This window comes from Carlito syrichta, unplaced genomic scaffold (genome assembly GCF_000164805.1).
Source record: "Carlito syrichta isolate Samal-C Ts95f unplaced genomic scaffold, Tarsius_syrichta-2.0.1 Scaffold311873, whole genome shotgun sequence".
NCBI classification, from domain to species: Eukaryota; Metazoa; Chordata; class Mammalia; order Primates; family Tarsiidae; genus Carlito; species Carlito syrichta.
This window is the reverse complement of record NW_007255969.1, coordinates 142,452-168,777: the sequence shown is the minus strand read 5'-3', so window position 1 is coordinate 168,777 and position 26,326 is coordinate 142,452. Positions and strand designations below refer to the sequence as shown.

The 26,326-nt window shown below is 50.4% G+C and overlaps 1 protein-coding gene across 1 annotated transcript in view; it reads right to left on the bottom strand.

Moving 5' to 3' along the window:
• The window catches only part of ANKRD6 (ankyrin repeat domain 6), a 78,834-nt gene that overhangs the window by 16,076 nt on the left and 36,432 nt on the right, over positions 1-26,326 (bottom strand). The window contains exons 3-9 of the mRNA XM_008069235.2: positions 22,579-22,677; positions 13,627-13,725; positions 10,911-11,009; positions 8,108-8,206; positions 7,082-7,180; positions 3,868-3,966; positions 2,859-2,936 (exon numbers count right to left, since the gene is read on the bottom strand). Coding sequence (XP_008067426.1) covers positions 2,859-2,936; positions 3,868-3,966; positions 7,082-7,180; positions 8,108-8,206; positions 10,911-11,009; positions 13,627-13,725; positions 22,579-22,677 — 672 coding nt within the window. The remainder of the gene's footprint in view (positions 1-2,858; positions 2,937-3,867; positions 3,967-7,081; positions 7,181-8,107; positions 8,207-10,910; positions 11,010-13,626; positions 13,726-22,578; positions 22,678-26,326) is intronic.

The window sequence follows — 26,326 nt, the reverse complement described above, 5'->3', positions numbered from 1 at the left end:
GGGGTCTCCTCTCCAAAGGGAGCGTTTAGCCTGCCCCCTGCAGTGCCCAACAGCAGGATGTGGGTTGGGCAGATCTGGGTTTGAGCCCGTAAGAGCTGGTGAACAGCCTTCAGGTAAGTCGTATGGCCTCTCTCTGCCGTCTTCTCAGAGGTAAAAACGGGCAGTTGGTGGGATTGACCAAGGGAGCAGGCAGCTGGCACACGAGGATCACCCGTCACTGGCAGGGGCCTCCCCGCCTGCCTTTGGGCTACTCAACTGGCAGAGGGTGTTCAACCACGGAGTCCAGATCTTTGAGCGGGTGGAAACCTTCAACCTCTGGCCTTGAGATGATATTCCAGCATGTGAAAGAGCACTTGGACCAAAAAGTCTGAGAACCACTGCCCCAAGCCATTTCTCACGCTAAATTCAGATTCTCAGGAAGTCAAGTCTGATGAAAGGAAGTGACTGGTGCCTGGAGCTCACCTGGTTTAGGACGCTCAGAACACAGAACCAGAATCAGCCTGCGATTGTCTTCCAGAGCACATGTGAACCACATCAATCAAAAATGACAAGTAGCCGGGCTCGGTGGCTCAGCCTGTCATCCTGCGCCTTTGGGAGGCTGAGGTGAGTGGATTGCCTGAGCCCGCGGGTTCGAGACCCGCCTGGGCAACTTGGCGAGACCTCATCTCTACAATAAATCAAAAAATCAGCCTGGCGTGGTAGCGCACGCCTGTAGTTCCGGCTACTCGGAAGGCTGAGGCGGAAGGATCGCCGGAGCCCAGGGTCGAGGCTGCGGTGGCCAGGAGCGGCCACTGCACTCCAGTCTGGGTGACAGAGACTCCAACTCAAAAAAAAAAAAAGAAAAATGACAAGTGACACTCAGATGCCATCCAAACCCAAATAATCATCAACAAAATTCCATTTCCCATGGTATGAGCCAGTGGAAATAACTTTGCATGACTTTCAGCCATCCTGGAAGAAGCCGTGCCATCTACCAAACAGAACATCATTCTTCCTTTTCCAACCACAGGAATCAGGGATATTGACCTTGAGGCCTTGAAAAGAAACATCGTCTTAGTACTGCTGTGGCCCATTAAAATCCAAGTCCAAAGAAACAAAAGAAAAAAGGAAAACAAAAAAAAAAACAAAGATAGACATCCATGTCCAGCTAAGGTCCTAAGCAAGGTGACTTCTCTCCAGACAAATCAAACAATAAGGCAGCCAGGGCGGTGGCTCATACTTGTAATCCCAGCACTTTGGGAGGCCAAGGCGAGAGGAATGCCCGAGCCCAAGGGTTCAAGACCAGCATGGACAACTTGGCGAGACCTCGTCTCTACAATACATCAAAAAATCAGCCGGGCATGGTAGCGCGTGCCTGTAGTTCCGGCTACCTGGAAGGCTGAGGCGGAAGGATCGTCTGAGCCCAGCAGGTCGAGGCTGCGGTGACCGTGAGCATGCCACTGCACTCCAGTCTGGGTGACAGTGAGACTCCGACTCAAAAACAAAACAAAAGAAACAAAAAGACAATAAGGCTATTTCTGTAACCACAGGTGAACAGGACAGTGTGTACAACATTTTATGCACTTTTGAACGTTCCTTGCTTGTGTTGAGAATAGCTTCGGCAGGTACAATTATGTGTAAAAGAAACTTTCCTTAAGACACCATCCAATTTATTTGCTACTCAGTGGATCAGTGGAAGCATGGAGAGACTTAAGTCATGTGTAAAGATGGAAACACAAAAGGAAACCTGCCAAAGAAATAGTCACAGTACAGCTTGGGCTCTGGAAGACAAATGACAGGTGAATTAAAGGTACGCTGGTGTCCCGGGCCCAGGGAACCCTTCAGCCCCGCGAGACCTGGTCTCTGTACGGCTGAGGGTAGGGCTGGCTGCCCATGAAAGGGCCACATCTGAAATGCCAGATAAACGGGATCGATTCTAACGAGCACGGAATTTCATTCAGCACTTTTCTTTCGGGATTCATGAATACGGTTTGGCTGACGATTTTTCGCAGACAGCTAGCGAGAGCTGGTTCCTTCCACCCAGCAGCGTTTCCCAGTGACTGCCTCCCTCCTGTCAGGAGCTCTGTGGACTTCCAGAGACCACACGAGGCCCAGCTCCATGCTCACGAGGACGGTCAAGTTTGCCAAAGATGGCAATCTTGATCATTTCCAGAAACCGCTAGTTATATTAAGTACGCTTTAAAATCTTAAATGAAAGAAAGGCCATGCAAAGCCCTGGGCTGGGCTGGTGTTGAGGCGTGATGCAGAAGGGCGGTTCCCAGAGTCTTCCTCTGACTCCCTGAGACTTTTCTTCTCGCAGATAAGCTGGAAAACCATCCTGTGCTTGCTGTAACGTAATACAGAGTAGCTCCAATCTGGAAATAACCTAGATGTCCAACATGACGGAAATGATTTAACAAAATATCGATAGCAACAAAAAAGAATATTATGCCGAATAATGAGAAGACTAAACACTGCCCTGCTGTAGTTAGGATAAGAGGCAAAATTCGAAAGGGTATCTGCACTGTAAGCACCAAGATATAAAACTTAGGTCTGTAGAAGGCAACATGAAGAAACAAAGGTAGTTGTTTCAGGGTGCTAGAACTGTGAATAGTTTACGAACTGTTTAAATGTCTTTATTGTCACTTAGATAATGCCAACCTCAACCCTGGGAAGCCCTGACCCAGGGAGCTGGCTCAAGGCCTTCCGGTCCAGGGTCCAGTCGTGCTGGAGGCCCCCAGGGGAGTCCCGTGCCTCCACTGCCTCCCTAGACTCCCGGTTGGAGCTGGTGTGGACGGGCTTTGGTAGACTGGCCGGGAGTCAGCCACAACTCTGTAGCTGCGCACAGTCGACACCACGGAGCGGGCAGGAAATCCTACCTGGGGAGCTTTTGTGAGAAGAAGAGCAACCTCCGGGTTGTTGTGGTCGCGGGCAGTCTCCAGCGGAGTCTGGCCTGCCTACAAACAGGCACAGGGAGGGCGGGTGAGAAAGGGACACCAGCCGGCCCGGCTCTCACCAGGAGCGGGCGACCTCCACCCCGCCATCCCGGGTCGCTGCCCATGCCCGGCAAGATGCAGCCGCGTGTGTGACGTGGCCTTGCTCGACAGCCTCGTGTGCACCAGGGAGGGCGCCACGTCACGCCCCCGGCCCAGAGGGCAAGGGCAGACCGGGGGAGCGGCGAGCGCTCCGGGAGGCCAAGGCCTGGGGAGCCGCCCACCAAGGATGCCTCCTGGAAGGGCGAGGAGGCGCCCCTCAGGACCAAGGGGGAACGCTTCCATGGAAGCCACACTGCAGAGGGTCATAAAGCCCAACCCAGCCACGAATCTTGCAGCGGTCAGGGCCTGGCCAGAGTCTCAGGAAACGATGATGAAGCTACGGCCATCATGCAGGTTCCTCAAAAACCCAGGCGTTGCTAACAGGGGGACTCAGAAGGGAGGGGAAGGCACTCGAGGCATCCGGAAGAGGGGCCTGCGCCCCCAGGACAGGTTCTAGAGCTCTGAGGAGGCGGGAGGAGCACGGGGGAGCCCAGCCGCTCCACATGTTCCACCCCCAGCCCCTCTGAGCCTTCCAGGAGAGCAGAGACCACAGGGCAGCCTTGAGGAAGAAAGGGCACCTGCTGTTGGATCGGGGACACAGAGGGAGACAGTGAGGAGAGGTGACCTCTAGGGACCCCATGCACGCACAGGCCGGGAACTCACTTTGGGTGACATTCACTCGCCAGTTTCCTGGGACACCTCTGACCTTTCTTTTCATGCCAGGTTGTGCCCACTGCAGCTAAGAGCCTAACAGCAGGCCTCAGAGCAAGGGTCCCAAGTGGCAGTAACCACACATCCCATTCTGGAAAGGGCTGGGAATGGCTTCGGAAGCCACGATTGCAAGTCAACTTACATTATTAACAATGGTCGCGTCCGCTCCAGCTTCCAGTAGGATTTTAACCACCTTCTTATGGTTTAGGGCAGCAGCAACGTGCAGTGCTGTGTCTCCAGCCTGAAATTGATCAGAAGAAAGCCCGTTTGACCCTCTGTTCGTGGCCTCCAGGCCTCCCGCTTTCCATTCCCTGGCCTGCGGGTGGCTCTTCAAAGTCAAACTGAGACTTGCCTTAGCCAGATATGGGCCCTTTGTTTTTTGGTTTTGTTTTTTTTGAGTTGGAGTCTCACTCTGTCGCCCAGGCTGGAGGGCAGTGGCCGCTCCTGGCCACCGCAGCCTCGACCCGCTGGGCTCCGACGATCCTTCCGCCTCAGCCTTCCGAGTAGCTAGAACTACAGGCGCGCGCGCTACCACGCCTGGCTGATTTTCTGATTGATTGTAGAGATGAGGTCTCACCCAGTTGCCCAGGCGGGTCTCAAACCCGTGGGCTCAGACCACCCACTCACCTCAGCCTCCCAAAGGCACGGGATTACAGGCTGAGCCACTGAGCCCGGCTTTATGGGCCCTTTGTTAAAGCTGATGTGGTTCTATTGAAAGATATCTTGGAACTAAATGGCATCAATGATCACATTCCTTTCTAAGAGAAGACACTAGAAATCACAGAACAGGGTTAGTTGCAGGGCTGTTGAGAAGGGCAGAAGCCGAAGCCTCATGGAGGCCGGAGGATGGGCAGGAAGCCTGGGGTGGCAGGCTGGCCATCCAGAAGGCTTGACCCTTTGCTCAGGGAAGTCTGAGGCCAGAGAACTGCTTGATATCTGAGTGCTAGACTGAGCAGACACTTGTGAAGACGGCTACTTCTGCCTCTGGAACTCAGTACGTCTGCAGGCTCATGGTATTCTTTGGGTGGAGACACCAAGATCAGTGTTCACTTAAGACCAACTGTTTCTGCATCTTACCATATAGCCTATGCATATGCTTTCATATATATATATATATATATATATATATATATTTTTTTTTTTTTTTTTAATTTATCATAGAGACGGAGTCTCACTATGTTGCCCAGGCAGGTCTCAAACTCTTGGCTTCAAAGGATCCTCCTGTCTAGACTTCCCAAACCTGGGATGACAGGTGTGAGCCAACACACCTGGCTCAAGTTTTCATATTTTCTTTATATAAAAATGTTTTCACAAAATTAACTACGAAAGGAGGATAAAAAATAACTTCAGTCTTGTGGGCCAACTTCAAATGCAAATGCTGCCGTTTTCCCAGCAGAATGGTATAAATAAGCCAGACGAATATAGGAGCAGTGAAACAATGCATTCTCTCCGCTGTCAGGTCATCAGACAGAGTGCTCTGACGCTTTTTTTTTTCCTGGGCAGCATGAAAATCCAGCCATCTTTGTGAGGAACAGGGACAATGTTTATTTCTTTTATTTTTGAATGCAGGATTTATTAAGGGGACAGAAAAGTTCCCACAATGGGAGAGGACCCGAAGGGGTTGCCTGAAAACGTTGACTTCATTTCTGAGTCACTTGGTTGTGTATGAAGCTCTGCAGCAGTGGTTTCCAGTCTTGGCTGCACATTGGAGTCAGCTGGGAGCTTTAAAAAATACCGACACCTTGGTCCCCCGCCCAGAGTCTGATTTCATTGGTCTGCCACGTGGGTTGGGCATGGGGATTATTTAAAGTCAACAGGCTGCCAAGGTTGGAAAGCACTGGTTGGTGAGGGCAGGGGAGGGGTAACCCGATGGACCAGAACATACTAGGATTCTGTAGAATGACCAACTTCGTGGGTAATTAGGCCAATGGTTTTCGATCCTGGCTGCACACTCAGAGAACTTTTCAGAAACACCACTGCCCAGACCTCACCCCCAGAGACTCTGGCTATTCTAAGCTGGGGTAGGAGCCAGGAAGGACATTTAAAATTCCCCTGTCAATTCTTTTCTTTTCTTTTTTTGAGTTGGAGTCTCACTCTGTCGCCCAGGCTGAAGTACAGTGGCACTACATGCGCACTACGGCCTTGACCTGCTGGGCTCAGGTGATCTTTCTGCCTCAGCCTTCCAAGTAGCTGGAACTACAGGCACGTACCACCATGCTCGGCTAATTTTTTGATTTACTGTGGCGATGACTTCCCACCAAGTTGCCCTAGAACCTGGTCTAGAACCTGGTCTAGAACCTGGTCTAGAACCCATGGGCTCAGGCAATCCTCTCACCTTGGCCTCCCAAAGTGCTGGGATTATAGGCATGAGCCACTGCACCAGGCCCCCTGTTGATTCTTTTTTTTTTTTTTTTTTTGAGTTGGAGTCTCACTCTGTCGCCCAGACTGGAGTGCAGTGGCCGCTCCCGGCCACCGCAGTCTCGACCTGCTGGGCTCTGGTGATCCTTCCAAGTAGCTGGAACTACAGGTGCGCACTACCACGCCCGGCTAGATTTTTTGATTTGTTGCAGAGATGAGGTCTCGCCAAGTTGCCCAGGTGGGTCTTGAACCCTCGGGCTCAGACAGTTCACTCACCTCAGCCTCCCAAAGGCGCGGGATTACAGGCTGAGCCACCAAGCCCGGCCCCTGTCAATTCTTATATGCAACCAGGGCCAGAGACCACTGTTCTAGGATATATTTAATCTGACTCACAATAATTTTTAAAAAAATTTCAGATGTATGCATCCCAACTCAGCAAAGTCAAACAGTGCATCACAGGTATCAGTAAATATCAAGGCCATCTATTTTTAAAAAAAACCCGGCTGACGACTGAAAAGCATGTACATTTCCATGAAAGAATGTGATCATCACAGCTTGGCACGCTCTAGATCACGGATCCAATTTGACAGAAGCGAGACTGTCTCAGCTCAAATAAAAGTGGCAGTGCAAGGAACAGAACTAAGGGAGTCATGCAACTCCTAATCCCACCTCCTTACTAAGCCACATCCTTCCTTGCGAGTTTCTTTTGCAAAATCATATTAAAAGCAAAATCCGCCCCAGGGCTTCCAGAAAATGTCCAATATGCAAATGTGGTGGCATGCGCAGGAATGACATGGACGCGCTTTCTCCAAGAGGTCAAACTAACCAGGGCCACCGGGACTCAGTGGGACGCCCATGCAGAGACCACCCTGGCAGAGACCCAGACAGGTCAGAGGGCAGCACGTCCCAGTAGCCTCTGCTCCCACCTGCACTCACACACCTGTCAGGTGCCCTGGCGGGGAGGGCGTGGCGGTCACGGAGAGGGAACATGCACTGACCTGGTTCTTTTCATGGACAGAACAGAAAGCACTGAGGAGCAGCCTAACGACGGGCAAGTGATTATAGCGCGCAGCAACGTGCAAACAGGTGTCGCCCACCTGCGGACAGAAAGCAGACTCTGAGCACACTCCGAGCGGTTGCAAACCACACAGTGAGAACGAAAATACCATTTAAAAGCTGGCAGACTGTCATATATTCTCAGGGGGATGTGGATCTCAGCAACAAGCATCTGTCTGAATCGAGGCTGCACTCTGAGACGCGCGGTCCCTGGCCGCTGTGGGCGCCCTGCTCGCCTTCGGCCTGCGCAGACCCACTGGCTGCTCGGCTGGCACCTCTGCATCCACACTGAGGACACCAGATGCCTGCTCCCCAGGAGACCGTCGGGAGAGTTAAGGCAGGCTCTGCTTACCCTGCACTTGATAGGAACCTGCTGGTCCTGGCCTCCCCTGCGAGTCCAAGGGTCTGGAGTAAGCCGCGTTGAGAACCGCAGCCCTGTTTTGGACTGATTGTTTCCCAGCGTAGATCCAGAGGACAGGGCAGTGGGGGGCTGTCAAATTCTAAGAGCACATGTGTCCCCAAAACTCAAGGAGCATCCCACTTCAGCATCCTACATGGAGCCTGGGAGCCAGTGGGGAAGCAGTGAAGGGAGGAAAAAGGGCATTAAGAAGAACCCAGATCAGAATGTGCCTAGTGGGCACCGACAGACCTCTGCTCCCCGAGAGACAACGAAACTGGAAGCAGGAAGTCATGTCGTTCCACAAGGTTCTCTTTATTTATTTTTGGGGCTGGGGTCTCACTCTGTCACCCAGGCTGGAGTGCGGTGGCACAACCACGGCTCACCGCCGTCTCGACCCCCTAGGCTCAAGTGATCTCTTGCCTCAGCCTCCCAAGGAGTTGAAACGACAGGTGCTGTCACCATGTCCCCCAAACGCGTTTTACATTTTCATGATATTCAAGTCGGCTTTGGGGGTTATTTTCTGAAGTGACAAGAAACAGCACACAAGAAGCCGCTTGCGTTCACCTACATTGTTTTTGAGGTCAGCGCGGGACCCGCCCAGCAGGAGGACACGCGTGCTCTGGGAGTGGCTATTCTGGCAGGCCAGGTGCAGGGCCGTGTTCCCTGCCTTGGAGAGAGGTGGAGAGAGGAGGACGTTAGCAACACGCTTCTGCACAGGCCTGTAGGCCCCACAGAGGGCGATACTCACTCGGGGGCCGGGGAAGGCGAAGGCTCACATTCCCGACCTCCGACCGGGGCCCTTCAGGGGTGCTGCAGAGGCAAGAACATTTCATCTGGAATCCAAACAGGCAGGAGGGGCCTGTCATAGAACCTTGGTTCCAAGTCCTGGCTCTGCCACTTCCTAGTTGAAAGCCACTGGGCAAGGCTCCTCGAAGGCTCAGTCTCAAATTCCCTTTTGTGTGAAATGAACCTTCGCACATGGGGGCTCTAAGGATGAACTCAGAGTGCCCAGGACAGCACTGCCCTCACCCTAACATGCTGGCACATGCACAGCACAGAATTCCCCACGGATGACTTCCTGCCCAACGTGAATTACAGCGGTGGGTACCATCTCTGCCAACGGCGAGTTAAAAAAGGCAAAACTGGTCACTTCCTGGGAGTGTAGGCTAATGATCACGGAGATTTACTTGTAAGCCTTTTTCCAAACACCCATTCTTATGTGTTTTACATTTTTTGTAGAGACTCCTGGCCTCAAGCAATCCTCCTGCTTTGCCTTCCAAGGTGCTGGCATCACAGGCCTGAGCCACTGTGCCCAGCCAATCCCTGACCTTTTGAAAAGAGAAATGAAAAAATTAGCCGGGCGCGGTGGTGCGCGCCTGTGGTTCCAGCTACGTGGAAGGCTGAGGCGGCCGGGAAGCCCAGGTGGCCGGGAGCGTGCTACTGCACTCCAGCCTGGGAGAGAGTGAGACTCCAACTCAAAAAAAAAAGAAAAGAGAAATGAGTTTTGTTTTTGTTTTGTTTGTTTTTAACGGGGGAAGGGAAGACTGGATGCGGCCAGTTCACACTCCAACCAGCCTGGGTGGGTATTTTTCTCACGGCTACCTCTGGGAACACGGAGGATCCCAAGCCTGAGGGCGCAGTGAGTGGGCACTTCTGAACTCATGGCTACACACTAGCATCCCCGGGACTGCTTTTGACACATGCCCATGCACAGCGGACTCCCACACTCTGGGAAACCCCTCGGTCCAGGGCAACCTGGGACAGTCATCAGCCTAGGCCGGATGGCTGGGGGTTCTTAAGTTTGGGGTTTTCTCCTTTTTTCTGTTGCTTAAAGTTCCCAGGAGAGTCTAGTGTGCAGCTAGGTGGAGGCTGCGGCTGCTCAGTTCTTAACCAGGAGGGGTTGGTCATATTTTTTGGGTTTTTAAAAATTTTTTATTTGAGTCGAAGTCTTACTTTGTTGCCCAGGCTGCAGTGCCATGGCCCTCACACGACCACTGTAGTCTCGACCTGCGGAGGACAGGCGATCCTTCCACCTCAGCCTTCCAGGTAGCTGGAACTACAGACGCATGCTACCACGCCCGGCTTACGTCTTTTGATTTATTGTAGAGATGAGGTCTCGCCAAATTGCCCAGGCTGGTCTTGAACCCCTGAGCTCAGGCAATTCCTCTCGCCTTGGCCTCCCAAAGTGCTGGGATTACGGGCTCGAGCCCCCGTACCCAGCCTAGGGGAACTCTTACTGCTGCCCGTGGCCCCCATGTTGCTGCCACCTAGAATCCCATTCCAGCACACCTGATTCGCTCTCCCACTGCTACATGACGAAGTCACCACCCATGATGCCAACTGCACAACTGCATTGTGGGAGATCGTCAGCCCCCTTCAAACCCATGCCTCAGATCTAGCTGGACCATCTGAGGACAGAAAAGAGGAAAGTCCCTCTTATGACACTCTCTTACCTCTACTGCAACTATCCCAAGAGCACTGACAATGCTTTTTTTTATTTTTTAAATAAAATATGCCTCTTTTCTCAAATGTGAAGGAAAGAATCAGTTCATTTTCGAAAATTGGGAAGGTATAAAAGTAAGAATCAAAATCAATCACAGCCTCGATTCCCAGAGATAACCACTCTGGTGATGTCTCTACATCCTTGAATTTGTAAATGTAATATATAAATTTATATTAGGCATCAAGGCATGTAGTGTATATGGTTTTATCTCCCTTTGTCGTGTTCTTTAGCAGTCGAGAGCATTACCTTGAGAATGACAGTTTTAATAATATTGATTATATTCTATTTAAAGAATGAGCCATAATTCTAAATCTCTCCCCACATTTATTAGAACTATTGCTGACATGATCATCCTTGAGGGCAAATTCTTACCAGTTTTATAGTTTTTTGAGAATATATTCCAAGCAGGGTAGGTAAAAGGACAGACCTATTTTTCAGGCTTGGTTTGTTTTTCCAAACTGCCTCCCAAGGGAGCTGGTTCTACCACTGGGCCCAGCACACCTGCGTGAGACCACTTCACTGCACGTTTGCATTTTGAAGTTCTCTTACTGGTAATTTTTGCTGCCATCTCTCTTGCTGGATTTCTATAATAGTGTCACAACAATGGGGACAGTAACTTGATGTAGCTCCCAGCAGGAGGCAGGGGCACTCCACATCCATGGGGTTTCAGTGCTACTGGTGGGCTATTCCTGGCCTGGGTCTCAATCTGCTTCTAGATTCCCTGCAGATTAAACCGGGAACCCTTGCCAGGTTCCACGCGCCCCTCTGTGCTCTGGCTCTGCTCATTGAAAGAAGGCTCCCACGGGGAGGGAAGCCCACAACCGCCCCCACCTGTGCATGAGGCGTTCTGGCGCCTGCTAGGCCTCACCTTGTTCCTGGCAAGCACGTTGGCTCCTGCTTTGACGAGCAGCTTGGCTGACTGGCTGAAGCCATGCCAGGATGCTTCATGCAAAGCTGTGTTCCCGTCCTAAGAAACACACAGGGAAGAAAGGCATGTTACCCACCTCTTCTCATTATAATCAACGCATGAGAGTGGATTTTTTTTTTGAGTCAGGGTCTCACTCTGTCACCCAGGCTGGAGGGTAACTTGATATGGCTCCCAGCAGCAGGCAGGGGCCTCCCCACATCCGTGAGTTTTCAGCGCTGCTGGTGGACTTGCTCCTGGCCTGGGTCTCAATCTGCTTATAGGTTCCCCGCACATTAAGCTGGGAACCCTTGCCAGGTTTCACGTGCCCCTCTGTGCTCTGACTCTGCTCCCTGAAAGAAGGCATGATCACGATCCCTGCGCTCAGGTGATTCTTCCACCTCTGTATCCCAAGTAGCTGGGACTACAGGGACATACCACCACACCTGGCATTTTTTGTTGCTGTAGAGATGAGGGCTCGCCATGTTGCCTCGGCTGGTCTCAAACCCCTGGGCTCTAGCAATCTGCCCACCTCAGTCTCCCAAAGTTTTGGGATTACAGACGTGAGCCATCACACGGAGCCCAGAGTAGATTTTTTTTTTTTTTGAGTTGAAGTCTCACTCTGTCGCCCAGACTGGAGTGCAGCAGCCGCTCCCGGCCCCCGCAGCCTCGACCTGCTGGGCTCCGGCGATCCTTCCGCCTCAGCCTTCCGAGTAGCCGGAATTACAGGCGCGTGCTACCATGCCCGGCTGATTTTTGATTTATTGTAGAGATGAGGTCTTGCCTGCCCAGGCGGGTCTCGAACCCGCGGGCTCAGGCAATCCGCTCACCTCAGCCTCCCAAACGCCCAGAGTAGATTTTTAAGGAACACCACAGGGCCTTCCTCAGATGGAGTTCTTCATGTGAACCACAGCATGCGGACAATGACTTGAGCGATCAGTTTCTCCATTCTCCCAGAAACAGAACATATTAAGAATCATTCTGGCCGGGCTCGGTGGCTCAGCCTGTAATCCTGCGCCTTGGGAGGCTGAGGTGAGTGGATTGCCTGAGCCCGTGGGTTCGAGATCTGGCAATGGCATTGCGCTGTGTGGCCGGGGCAGGGGGATTGAGCACAGGAGCAGGAAGCACAAGAAGTGGACAGCGAGAGGGAGGGCCCAGGGTGCAGGGATTTCGGGTGCTGGGAATGAGCCGCTTCCTCACCTGGCTACACACGCATGTGGTCATCAGTCAGTGGAATTATTCAACAGGACGCTTATTATTTGTGCATTTTATGCACATTATACCTTCCTAAAACACTGCTTTAAAAAAGGAAGTGGAGGCCAGGCATGGTGGCTCATGCCTGTCATCCCAACACTTTGGGAGGTGGAGGCAAGAGGACTGCCTGAGCCTGTGGGTTCGAGACCAGCCTTGGCAATATGGCGAGACCTCGTCTCTACAATAAATCAAAAAATTAACTGGGTGTGATGGCTCATGTCTGTAGTTCCAGCTACATAGAAGGCCGAGGTAGAAGGATTGTGTGAGCCCAGTAGGTCGAGGCTGCGGTGGCTGTGAGCAGCGTAACACCGCACTCCAGTCTGGGCAACAGAGTAAGACTCTGACTCCAAAAAAGAAAAAAAAAAGTAGCCGGGCTTGGTGGCTCAGCCTGTAATCCCGCACCTTTGGGAGGCTGAGGTGAGTGGATTACCTGAGCCTGCAGGTTCGAGACCTGCCTGGGCAGCGAGACCTCATCTGTACAATAAATAAAAAAATCAGCCGGGCGTGGTAGCGCGCGCCTGTAATTCCGGCTACTCGGAAGGCTGAGGCGGAAGGATCGGCGGAGCCCAGCAGGTGAGGCTGCGGTGGCCGGGAGCGGCCGCTGCACTCCAGTCTGGGCGACAGAGTGAGACTCCAACTCAAAAAAACAAAACCAAAACAAAAGTAAGTGGAGGTTAAATTGCACCTAATTGTGAAGTTCCTTTTTCCTGAGTCAGACTCTCGCTCTGTAGCCCAGGCTAGAGGGCAGTGGCACATTTAGGTTACTGCAGCCTCAACCTGCTGGGCTCAGGCGGGCCTTCTGCCTCAGCCTTCCAAGTACCTGGGCCTGAAGGCACGTGCCACCATGCACAGCACATTTTTTGATTTACTGTAGAGACAAGTTTCGCCAAGTTGCCCAGGCTGGTCTCAAACCTCTCAGCTCAGGCAGTCTTCTCGCCGCTGCCTCCCTAAGTGCTGAGATGACAAGCATGAGCCACCGGCCCAGTCTGAGGTTCTGTGTAAATATATCTCTGGGATTGCTTTAAAAATGGACTTTGCTTATTCTTTCGTTCCAATAGAGTGTAAATAAATTAACTTGCTTGCTTATTAGAGACTAAAAGTGCACAGAAAGTCTGGGGGCATGTCTCTTCTCCCTTCCATGTTGCCACATGTCCTTATTTCGAGATTTTTTTTTTTTCTTTCCTATTTAGATTTATGTGGTTGTCACTGGTGCCACACATTTAAAAAAAAAAAATACAACTGGCCGGGATGCCAGCTAGTCTTTCAAAGGAAATCAGGGCTGATTTCATCATGTTAAGTCACGAGCGGCTGGAGCTAGGAATGATAACATCTCAAGCACTCAGAAGTCTCCTGAGCAGGTTCCTCCAGGTCTGCCAGCTGCCCATCCGTCGCCTCGGGGTCGAGCCAGCGGAGGGTCTCGCTTCACCTTGTCTTGTCTGTCCAGGGCACACCCTTCCTGGACGAGCGCCGCGATGACCTCCGTGTTCCCCGCCACCGTGGCCCGGTGCAAGGCGGTCTGGCCCCCCTGCAAAGTGACACCGAGACAAGAACAGCGGTGAGCTTTCCCCAGACCCCTGCACCCCTGGCTTCTCCGCTCAGGCACAAGGGCCTCTCCCAGCCCCGCCCAGAGCACTGCAGTTATCCGCTGAGGTCTGGGCTTTGTGGCCTTGCTAGTGAATGGCGCACAACAGTATGGCGACTTTGGCCGCAGACTCGGGGGACCTGAAGGCAACAGCAAGAACAGCCCTCAGCTGTAGTAGAACTCAGGATGCCGGACAGGCTGTCCCCTGTCACCCTGGTAGACGCGATGGTCGCGGGTGTGAGGAGCGGGTCTGAGAGCCGGATGGCGTGTGCTGTAAATGAAACCAGCAACACCTGGAACCTTTTTTTTTTTTGAGTTGGAGTCTCACTGTCGCCCAGCCTGGAGTGCAGCGGCTGCTCCCGGCCACCACAGTCTCGACCTGCCGGGCTCCGGCGATCCTTCCGCCTCAGCCTTCTGAGTAGCCGGAACTACTGATTTTTTGATTTATCGTAGAGATGAGGTCTCACCAAGTTGCCCAGGCGGGTCTCGAACCCGCGGGCTCAGGCTATCCACTCACCTCAGCCTTCCAAAGGCGCGGGATGACAGGCTGAGGCACCGAGCCCGGTTTACACCTGGAGTCTTTACTACCCACTTAGTCCTGAGTTCCTGGCCTGCAGAGGGATCACGACCCAGCTCTGCCCGCCAGTAGCACTCATGATTTGGTGACAGGCGGGTGATCTGCCCATCAACCTGTACTAGCCAGGAGCAGCGTAGGGGTTTGCTCTATGTCATCTGAGAACCCCAGGGACTACAGCCTATGGCTGCATATTTCTAGGAGCCTCGTCTGATATTTCACGACAACATCCTCACTGATCTATGCTGCGTTTGGACCCCGTCCCTCTGGGATCAAATTCCTGGGCCTGGGTCCGGGTGCCCAAGGGAACATGACTCTTTTCCTAATTGCAGTTGAGGGAAACATGTCCAGAGGTGAGAAGGTCGAGGCTGAAACAAGAGTTCTGGATTCTCCAAGAGCACAGCTGATCTCTGCTGTGTACTCAGGAAGTCAAGTCGAAGAAAATCAAGTTGAGCCTGTAATCCAGTCTCCACAGGGGAGATGGGGGTACAGCGTGGAAGGAGTGTGGCCAGGCATGGTGGCTCATGCCCATAATCCCAGCACTTTGGGAGGCCAAGGTGAAATGATTGCCTGAGCCTGCGGGTTCAAGACCAGCCTGGGTAACGTAGCCAACTTAGCAAGACCTCGTCTCTAAAATAAATCAAGAAAAATTAACCAGACGTGAGGATGCATCCCTGTGCTTCCAGCTATTTGGAAGGCTGAGGTGAACCGCCTGATCCCAGCAGGTCAAAGCTGTGGTGGCCATGAGTGCACCACTGCATTCCAGCCTGGGCAACAGAATGAGACTCGAAAAAAAAAAAAAAGAAAAGAAAAGAAAGGAAGGAGTGCAAAAGTCAAGAGCCAGGAGGAGCTGTACCCAGCTCTGGGGGGCCTGTCACCTCACTGGGCCTGAGGTTTTTCACCCACAAAAGGAGGGGGCTAGCCAAGTGTGATGGCTCATGCTTGTAATCACAACACATAGGGAGGCCAAGGCGAGAGAATTGTCTGAGCTCAGGAATTCGAGATCAGCTTGGACAACTTGGTGAGACCTCATCTCTACAGTAAATCAAAAAAATAGCTGGGCGTGGTGGCATATGCTTTTAGTTCCAGCTACTTGGAAGGCTGAGACAGAAGGATCACCTGAACTGAGCCCGGGTGGTCAAGGCTGCAGTGGCTGTGAGCGTGCCACCGCACTCCAGTTTGGGTGACGGAGTGAGACACCGACTTGGAAAAATAACAAATAAAATTCAATTAATTAATCCAAAAATACAATAGATGCCTGGCTGCCTACAGGCAACCATGATCAAATGCCAGTTCCACTTACCAAACACCCCAGGATCTGTCACAAGTAACAATACCCTTTCACTCACCTCCCAAAAATGTTCTGCCGATGGATGGTGGTGACGGTCACAGAGCAATGTTTCACGGGACTGGGTCGTGCAGATAGACATGACTAAGATGCTAAACTTTTATTTTTAAGTCGGTTTCACTGTTGCCCAGGCTGGAGTGCAGTGCACACTTATGGTCACTGCAGCCTCAACCGGCTGGGCTCACGCGATCCTTCGACCTCAGCCTATTATGTAACTGGGACTACAGGCACATACCACCATGCCTGTCTAATTTTTTGATTTATTGTGGAGACGAGTTCTTGCCAGGTTGCCAGGCTACGCTCGAACCCCTGAGCTCAGGCAATCCTCTAGCTTTGGTCTCTCAAAGTGCCAGAATTATAGGCATGAGCCATCACATCTGGTTAAGACTGTAAATTTTATGTTACATGGACTTCATCACAATGTTTTTAAAAAGCTAATTCTAGTTAGAAGTCACATTTGCTTTCTTAACATTATAAAAGACTCCCTTTAAAAATCAATGAGGGAAAGTGATTTTTATTTTTCTCCTTATAATCTTAAATATTTTCCAACTTTTTCCATTTTACACATGACTTTTAGCATCAGGAAAAACAGTGGCTTATTAAAAGTCTGAGCAGGAATGTTACACCAGTCACGGCATCTTTTCTCACGGTTCATTTGTGGAAGGGGTTTTCGCAGTGATGGGGTTAGGACGCCATGACCATGACTGCACCCACCGACCTTCCCTTCAGTGTCCTGAGCTACTGGTCCTATTTCTTTTTTCTTTTTGAGTTGGAGTCTCACTCTGTTGCCCAGACTGGAGTGCAGTGGCCGCTCCGGCCACTGCAGCCTCGACCTGCTGGGCTCCGGCGATCCTTCCACCTCAGCCTTCCGAGTAGCTGGAATTACAGGCGTGCGCTACCACGTCCAGCTGATTTTTTGATTTATTGTAGAGAGGAGGTCTTGCTGCCCAGGCAGGTCTCGAACCCGCGGGCTCAGGCAATCCACTCACCTCAGCATCCCAAAGGCGCGGGATTACAGGCTGAGCCACCAAGCCCGGCTACTGGTCCTATTTCAATCAGGCTCAGGCTGGTTTTCTTCTCACCCACCCCCCACACCCTGAATTCAGAGGACCCTTGCTGTGCTCAAAAGAAGAACTTGGCCACTGGGACCGTGGCGGCAGGCGGGCTGTGCTGGGGCGCCGTCCACTTCAAACCTCGGCAGTTTCAGACGAAGAAACAATCATATGAGATTGCCCATCTCGTTAACTGTTTAAAACTTCTGAAAGATTTCTAAAACTTCCCATTTCCCTGTGAGAAGGGAGATGGATTTTCCCAAGGTGGCCTCTGGCGCAATCTATTCTCACCAATGGGCTGGAAAGATGGCTCTCTCTTCTTAGCAAGACCCTGAGATTACAGCCACTCTTTGAAGGTAGACTCGCGCAGATTTCTAATTGCTGGAAGCTTTTTCGTACTCCTACACACTGCTGTTGCTCTAACCAGGACTCTTTGGGCCACTCAGAACAATCTTTTTCCATAACAAAACTTCCCATTCTGTCTGTGCTGTCCATAAAGCGAGGGCAAGCAGGCCCTAACGCACCATTGTGTCAGTTACTCTTTTTTGTTTTTTGGGGTTTTTTGAGTCAGACTCTCACTCTGTCGGCCAGGCTGGAGTGCAGAGGCATGCTCACAGCCACTGTAGCCTCGACCTGCTGGGCTCAGGTGATCCTTCCGCCTCAGCCTTCCAAGTAGCTGGAACCACAGGTGTGTGCCACCACACTTTACTAATTTATTTTTTTAATTTATTGTGGAAACAAGGTCTTGGCAAGTTGCCCAGGCTGTTCTCACGCCTCTGGACTCAGGCAGTCCTCTTGCCTCCGCCTCCCAAAGTGCTGGGATTACAGGCGTGAGACACTGCACCCGGCTTGTCAGTCACTCTTGCTATACAAATGATTGCATGAGAGGCCTTGTCTGGTGAGGGCACAGACTAACCTGAGCCGTGGCTTTCTCACGTTTCACAAGCTGCCCAACTCAATCCCAAATCAAGGCAGCTCTGGATTCAGCATGACACCCTTATTTCTTCCTGGCTTTGATAATCAGCTTACTGGATTTGCTTCCCTCTAGATAACTTTTCTTTGTGAACATTTAGCTCAATGCTGGCAGCTAAATGTGACTTTCAGTTCAGACCTCAGAAGGAAATTTTCAGAAGGATTATTTTTTATTTTTGCTTTTTGAGTTGGAGTCTCACTCTGTTGCCCAGGCTGGAGTTCAGTGGCACATTCATGGCCACCGCAGCCTCGACCTGCTGGGCTCAGGTGATCCTTCCACCTCAGCCTTCCAAGTAGCTGGAATTACAGGCACACACCACCATGCCTGGCTATTTTTTGATTTACTGTGAGATGAGGTCTCACCAAGTTAGCCGGGCTGGTCTCGAACCCACGGGCTCAGGCAATCTTCTTACCTCAGCCTCCCAAAGTACGGGGATTATAGGAGTGAGCCACCACACCTGGCCCAGGTGGATTATCAAGAGCCAGAGATCTCACAATTTGTATGAGGTTGCAGTGAGAACACAAATTGTCCTAAGCTTCTAGCACAGGTGTCTCGGGCATGTCCCTTCCTCTCTGGGGACCTTTTGGCTTCACTGTCTGTCTCCAGGCTACAACTTCCCCTCATCACACTCCTCTCAGCCAGAGACCTCACTCGGAGCCTGGTCAGTAAACACTGCCAGGCTCATCCTTTCCCACCACGAGTAGCCATCCCTAGCTGAACCATTAGCTCTGCTGACACTAGCTCAGTACGGTTCTGGGAGACTAAGTGATACACTTCCTTCAGCTTTTGAAAATTAGTCATTCTTTGTTGTTGTTGTTGTTGTTGTTGAGTTGGAGTCTCACTCTGTCGTCCAGACTGGAGTGCGGTGGCTGCTCCCGGCCACCGCAACCTCGACCTGCTGGGCTCTGGCGATCCTTCCAAGTAGCTGGAACTACAGGCGCGCACACCACGCGCGGCTAATTTTTTGATTTATTGTAGAGATGAGGTCTCGCCAAGTTGCCCAGGCGGGTCTTGAACCCACGGGCTCAGGCAATCCACTCACCTCAGCCTCCCAAGGCACGGGATTACAGGCTGAGCCACCCAGCCCAGCTGAAAATTAGTCATTCTTAATTTACCAAGTGAGAATTAAAGGCTCTGAGGGCATGAACTACTCTTCCCTAGAACACAACACAAACCACTTAGCACCTTGAGACCAAAGTTGAAACAAAGCCAATTACCTATGAATTGACTCTTTTCCCATATAAAATTAAAATGCACTGTTAAGTCAGGTGTGGTAGCTCATGCCTGTAATCCCAGCACTTTGGGAGGTTGAGGCAAAAGGATTGCCTGAACCCAGGGGTTTGAGACCGAGCCAGACAACTTGGCAAGACCTCGTCTCTACAATAAATCAAAAAATTAGCCAGGTGTGGTGGCACACACCTGTAGTTCCAGCTACTTGGAATGCTGAGGCAGAAGGATCGCCTGAGCCCAGCAGATTTGAGGCTGCGGTGGCCGTGAGTGTGCCGCTGTATTCCAGTCTGGGCGACACAGTGAGACTCCAACTCAAAAAATTAAAATGCACTGTTGAAACATTTCCTCTTTGAAATATGACACAGAAAAGAACGAGATGTGTCTCAGCACGTACCAGTGGCACAAGTAGCAATGATGACATAATCCTTACTTTTATATGAGCTATAGTAATCATGAAATTCTGGAACTCTGAAATTCAGGGGAAAGTATAGCATCTCAACAGCAATGACTCGATATTTATTCAGTGACTATTTTCTGACCTCCTACTTGTGCTAAGTGTCATGATATCTGTTTCTCTCATTTTACTGATAAGCCTAGCCAGGGATAACTAGCAGATTCAGGGTGGCATGGTTGGGCCAGAATTCAAATGGTCAAGGCTTCTGTACTCACCCCAAACTGCTTCCAAACTGTGAAGCCAATGAACATTAATAGGGGCCCCCCCAAAGATCAGGTGCATGTGTTAGGTTTGAGCAGCCATGTCATCCTCAAGCTAAGTACCGTAGCCACTATACGTGCCCAGAAAGTATTTACCGAATGATTAACTACAAAGAAACAGAAGAAAAAATTCTGTAGCTGGAAACATAAGAGCTAGCAATCTTGCAGCTTGGCACTTTGATTTGGAACACGGTGACCCATTTGCAGAAGTACATAAACTCCCAGCTCTCAGTTTTTCCGAGACACCAGTCTTTCTCACTTTGGGACTTGAAGAGCTTTGGTACCCCTGAGATCTAAATCTCTGTTCTGAAATACTGTTATTTTTCTTTCTACACGGTGAAAAAGAGTGAGCGTAGTGTTGGCAGATTCAAGGCCAAGCTCATGGAAGAAACCCCCCATAAGTGCAAGGGTGGAACATGGCCCTCTTTGTGGGAATCACCTCGGGGAACAGGCAGACATGCTGCAGGGAAGCTGAAGTCAGGGCAAAGCAAGGTGCTGACCTCTTTTTCTCTCTCTGATCTTCTAGGGTCCTTCCTAGCCTTTCTTCTCTGGTTTTTCTTATTTTTTTCTTCCTTCATGCCTTTTATTGTGGCCACAGCATCCTGGACTACTTCTGAAGCAGGGGCCACATGACTGCTCATTGACCAATCAGAGATGGCGTTAGCGCTCCAATGAGAGTTGACAGGGTTGGCGGGAAGCAAGAGAGAACGTGTTCTTGGAGTTGCATAGTCTAAGGAACTGGTTTCCACAGGTTGAAATTCATAATAATCCCACTCCAGGTCACTGGAGGTCATTCTCCAACTAATTCTCAGCCTTCCCATGCCATAAAGACCAGTATCTGTAGAATATGAAGTGAGGAGTGAATTCTTCATCACGTGAACATTCTCTATTTCTATCCACAATCCAAGACAGGTAACTTCTGAAATAATTAGGTTTTTCCAATAATTAATATCCTAGCTTCTTTAAAGAACACACATAGTCCGGGTGCAGCGGCCCAGCACTTTGGGAGGCCAGGGTGAGAGGATTGCCTGAGACCAGAAGTTTGAAACCAGCCTAGGCAACATAGGGAGGCCTTATCTTTAAACAAACAAACAAACAAAATAAAGAATACACATAGAGTTTTCTTTCTTGAATTTTTGCATATATGTCAAGACTGATCATCAACAGGCGTAGTAAATACCCAGAAGTCAGGCATGAATCCCAAGTTGCCCAGGTTGGTCTCTAACCCCTACCATAATTTTTGGGAGGGTGAGTCTGTTTCTGTCTAAAAGTTGAGGTGGCTATCCTTCTGCCGACCTGTGTCACCTTGGTTGTCTTGTGAAAACTCCTGTTTTACTTCTTCTCTTGCCTGATAGAAACAGAGTGGTTCTAGGAAGTGAGCATGGCCTCTGCTGCATGAGGACACAGTGACACTGAGCACTCAGGACCAGAAGCAGGGTACCAGGTTGGGATGGGTGAGCATGTCTGGCATAGCGGCCTTCCCACCGTGGCAGGAGAGGGCTTTAATGATAAGTTCTCCATGTCTGCACCAGCAAGTCAAGTCCTGCCTTCTCTGTGGTCAGCGTCTCTTCCCTCTCCTTGTATTTTGCTCCTGTCATCTAAGGACATGGCATAGTCAGGAATGTCATGATGGCTACAGGGCAGGAAAGTAACGGAGTATTATGACCCAAAGTAGAAACTAACAGCTTAAAGCTAAAACAGCATCTTTAGAAAATAACATCCCCGGTGACCCAATAAGTCCCAGATAAAACCAGAGATTTATGAAAGACCCTGGATGCCTTCTGCCCATGTATAACAAGCAATGCTTAGTTATTTATTTGCAAGCTGTCCTTCTCACTTTAAGTGTGCTGGCAAGTTTTAGGCTACTGCCTGAAGACCCTAAGACAACTAGAAGCATCTCAGTAAATGAATGACGCCAGGACACCTGAGGGTCTGAAATTTGAAAAATACAGTGACTACATGCAAATCTGGAAGAGGTTACAATAAGTGCAAACTCTCCAAGATTCTGTGTTCCTCACAAAAGTTCTTATTTCTTAAGGAACTATCACACAAATTAGAGTTGAAACCATTTCTGAAAATAGTTTGCAATCACATCACCATAGGACCTTTTCCTAATAGCTCACTGAAGGGCAATTTACTTCATTCTTCGAGAATCTACCCTCTCCACAGACCCAACAGGGCAACCCACTACCATCTGATCCCATCCCAGCATTGGCTACTTGACCCCAGAGGAGCCCGCTGGAGTCCCTCTCTAGAGCATTTGAATGCCCAGGCTCAGAGCTGAGTTGGTTGGTAGCCATGTCTCAATAACAGCATAGTGCCAGGGAGAACTCTTTCTGGAGGCCTCCTTTTTCTTAGATTCCATGGGATCTGTGCCCTTTTTTTTTTTCTCTCTCTTGAATAGATCCTTTTCATCTAAATGTATACTGCCAGAGAAATCAAGATAAACAAAGGAAAAATTAAGTTTTCAAGTCCCATCTTTTCTCCAGTGGTAAATTTGGTTACTGGCACACATTTCCAGCAGGGCTTGCCCACACTCACTGGTGTGTGTGTGTGTGTGTGTGTGTGTGTGTGTGTGTGTGTGTGTATTCCTTTAAACTGAGACAGTGCACAGCAAAATGCCCTTTGAGGCTCTGCACTTGAATGATAATAGACAGGGAATGAACCGTGATGCATGAACCATCCCACACTCCCAAACACTAGCTTGCTACTGAGAACGAACTTCCAAGCAGGTCTTCAGGAAGAAGTTTTTGCCACCACGGAGACAAGGAAGCAGCTAGAAAGTGCTGGAAGAACTTTTGTTCTCCTCCCACCCCGTAGCTGCTCACACTTGGTGCTGTGAATTTCCTGCCAGATAAGCTCCCCTGCCAGCCCATCCGCTGACAGAATGATGGTGTCTACTCACATCATCTTGGACATCAAGGTCGCAGCCAGCCTTCAGCAAGATCTGGACCACAGAAAGATGGCCCTTGTTCGCAGCAAGATGCAAGGGCGTCCGGCCATGCTGTCAATGCAAAGCAAACACTGCTCAGAACTGGACCTCAAAACCACTGATCTGGTATTCATCACTCCTTTGCCTCTCATTGTGTTTTACTGCATGTCTACAGTCACAATCAATGTAGAAACACTGTTGTGCTTGTTCCAAACCTTACATGAACAGTAGTAGACTGTACAACATAATTTGGCTTCTTTTTTTTTTTTGAGTTGGAGTCTCACTCTGTCGCCCAGACTGGAGTGCAGTGGCCGCTCCCGGCCACCGCAGCCTCGACCTGCTGGGCTCTGGCGATCCTTCCACCTCAGCCTTCCAAGTACCTGGAACTACAGGCGCGCGCTACCACGCCCGGCTGATTTTTTATTTATTGTAGAGATGAGGTCTCGCCAAGTTGCCCGGGCGGGTCTTGAACCCGCGGGCTCAGGCAATCCACTTACCTCAGCCTCCCGAGACATGGGATTACAGGCTGAGCCACCGAGCCCAGCTTCATTTGGCATTTTTCATCCAACATTATATATACATATATATACACATTTTTTGAGTCGGAGTCTCACTGTGTCACACAGGCAGGAGGGCAGTGACACACTCATGGCCATCGCAGCCTCTTCCTTCTGGGCTCAGGCCATCCTTCTGCCTCAGCCTCCCCAGCAGCTGGAACTACAGGTGTGTGCAACCACATCTAGCTGGTCTTTTTGATTTACTGTAGAGACGAGAGCTCCCCAAGTTGCCCAGGCTGATCTTAAACCCCTGAGACTAGGCAATTCTCTCACCTCCACCGCCCAAAGTGCTGAGATTACAGGCGTGAGCCAATTCGCCTAGCTCAACATTATATTTTTGAGTTTTGGTCTCATCGTCATGTGTAGTTTCAGTTCACTTCTTCAGTATTTCCCCATCCTCCTCTTGATGGGCACCAGGTTGCTTCCAGTGGTTTGCAGAATATACCTGTGTGCTCATCTCCCAGAGCTCAGTAGGCTTCTCAGCCCTGTGCTGGGTCTTAGCAAAGACTGTTCCCTTCAATTGCCTTAAGCACGCCACCTCCCGAGGTACCAGACAGAGGTGACCTCCAGAAGAAATAACACTTTTCAGTATAAATTGACTCCTGTCCAGGGAATGGCCTTGCCAAAGTCCGAATTCTCCACATTCTAAAGGAGACACTGTGTTCCCCTTGTACTCACCATAGGTTTCACCATGAGGAAATATCCAGACATCAATTAACCTGGCCCCGCCCAGGCTGAAGCACACACTGGAGGAATAAGGGTCACAGATGACCTCACACCGAACTTTCTCAAAGATCTTTATTGACATTCTAGGAGAATAAACCTGTTTACGATGTCAGGAAAGCACCAGTTTGCCATGGGTAACTAGCCATGGGGGGAATCAGAGCTAACAGACAATAAAGGATCTTAATTTCGACCCATGAAATGCAATCAAAGCACTAGAAAGAAAGAGGCCAGAGCTCACTTTAAAATTAGATTTCTTAATTAAGAACAAAGTTACTCCCAAGAGTGGGCTATAAAAAGCCTTCATAAAAGAGGCTGTATCTGAAACGACAAGTGACTTCTCTCTGGCTGGCGACTGTCCTCAGTCATGGGCTCCTTTTTTTTTTTTTTCTTTTGAGTTGGAGTCTCGCTCTGTTGCCCAGACTGGAGTGCAGTGGCGTGGCCGCTCCCGGCCACCGCAGCCTCGACCTGCTGGGCTCTGGCGATCCTTCCGCCTCAGCCTTCCAAGTAGCTGGGGATTACAGGCACGCACTACCATGCCCGGCTGATTTTTTGATTTATTGTAGAGATGAGGTCTCGTCAAGTTGCCCGGGCAGGTCTCGAACCCTTGGGCTCAGGCAATTCACTCACCTCAGCCTCCCAAAGCGCGGGATTACAGGCTGAGCCACCGAGCCCGAATAACTTTGATTCTTTACACAGCTGATCACATACAGCAACATAACCAGGTTCCACTCTCTGGGCCTGGTCCCTGGCTCTGTCATCGCATGTCCTTGCCAAAAGCCTCACACGTTGACATCAAATAGTGACCTTCACAAAGCTTCCTAAGACATTCTTAACAACTCCTGCTGTTATCAGTCAGTTTTTGTAACATTTGTAAACTCTCATCCGGAAATCTCCTTCCTCAATTTAATTTACCCAGCTGATGGTGGCCTAAACGGGCCTCATATTTCTCCAGAGTCCACCGCGTATGAGAGGAAAGATGTGTGTGCTGGGAGGAAGGTGACAGAGTGGCGGGACACGAGTGCTCTGGAGCGGCTAGAAAACAGAGACCTCGATGGATCGAGAGGCTGGAAAGGGCGCCACAGACTGAGGAATCACTGAGTGAAAGGAGGTACCTATAGAAACCGAGAATAAACTTAGTTTATTCTTCGTCTTTTTGCCTTAGCATAGCCATTAGAAAGCATTTAGACATTCTACTGTCAGCGGAGTGGCAGCCTACCCCCCCCCTTGGCAAATCTCCATCAGAAGCAAGACCAGAACAGCCCAACTTTTCAATTCATGGTTTAGCATGAAAATCTCTAGTAAGCTTACAGGTTCCTTATCAAGGCGGAAGGATCAAAGATCACCCCTTGGCTGACTAAAGCCGGAAATGATAAGACCACCATCTTTTGGTCAAGGAGTTGGTGGATTGCAAAAGTCTAAAAAGTCTCTTGCAGGAAAACCTCCCCTTGTCTCCTCTCATCTAGCCTACCACTTGAAGGCAGGAAACGCTAATGTCTGGTGACCTTAAAATCTAAGACTCAGCTGAGCTCGGTGGCTCAGCCTGTAATCCCAGCACTTTGGGAGGCTGAGGTGAGTGGATTGCCTGAGCCCACGGGTTCGAGACTTGCCTGGGCAACTTGGAGAGACCTCATCTCTACAATAAATCAAAAACTCAGCCGGGTGTGGTAGTGCGCGCCTGTAGTTCCAGCTACTTGGAAGGCTGAAGCGGAAGGATCATTGAGTCCAGCAGGTCGAGGCGGTGGCCGGGAGCGGCCACTGCACTCCAGTCTGGGCAACAGAGTGAGACTCTGACTTGGAAAAAAAAAAAAGATCTAAGACTCATGTGACTACGATCAACATCAAAGACCCGAAGCCCTGGACACTCCTTTGGGCCAAAATTCCCCTACCCAAAAGCCCTTAAATGTACACATTTGTGGCCCTTCAGGGCCACACTTGCCTCTGAGTGTCGGCCCCTTTCCAATCTGTGAAAAGCGAATAATAAACTTTCTGTCTTTCTACTTTCTTACTTGGTTGCAATCTGGCATTATTCCCACAGCCCTGGCACCGGTTCCGGCCCACCTTGCCTCAAATGACCCCTGCACTGAGTGCATCCGCAACCAGATATCATTGGTGGGGAAGTCGGGCCTGGAAGAGGCTGAAGGGTTTGTCCAAGTGAGCAGTCAGAAGGCAGAAGAAGGAAATGCCGCTGCGGTCCTTGCCGTGTGCCAGGCTAAGTAGAGGCAGTGTCAAGGGCGTGAAAGTATTCTCCAAGGCAGTTATGAATTAGGGAAGGTGGATATATTTAAGGGAGTAGGCATCACAAAGAATGTGACAGGCAGAACAGCAGGGGAGAGTGTCTGCTGTCTGCAAAGAGGCAGAGGTCAAATAGAAGCTTTTATTTTATTTTTATTTTATTTTATTTTTGAGTTGGAATCTCACTCTGTCACCCAGACTGGAGT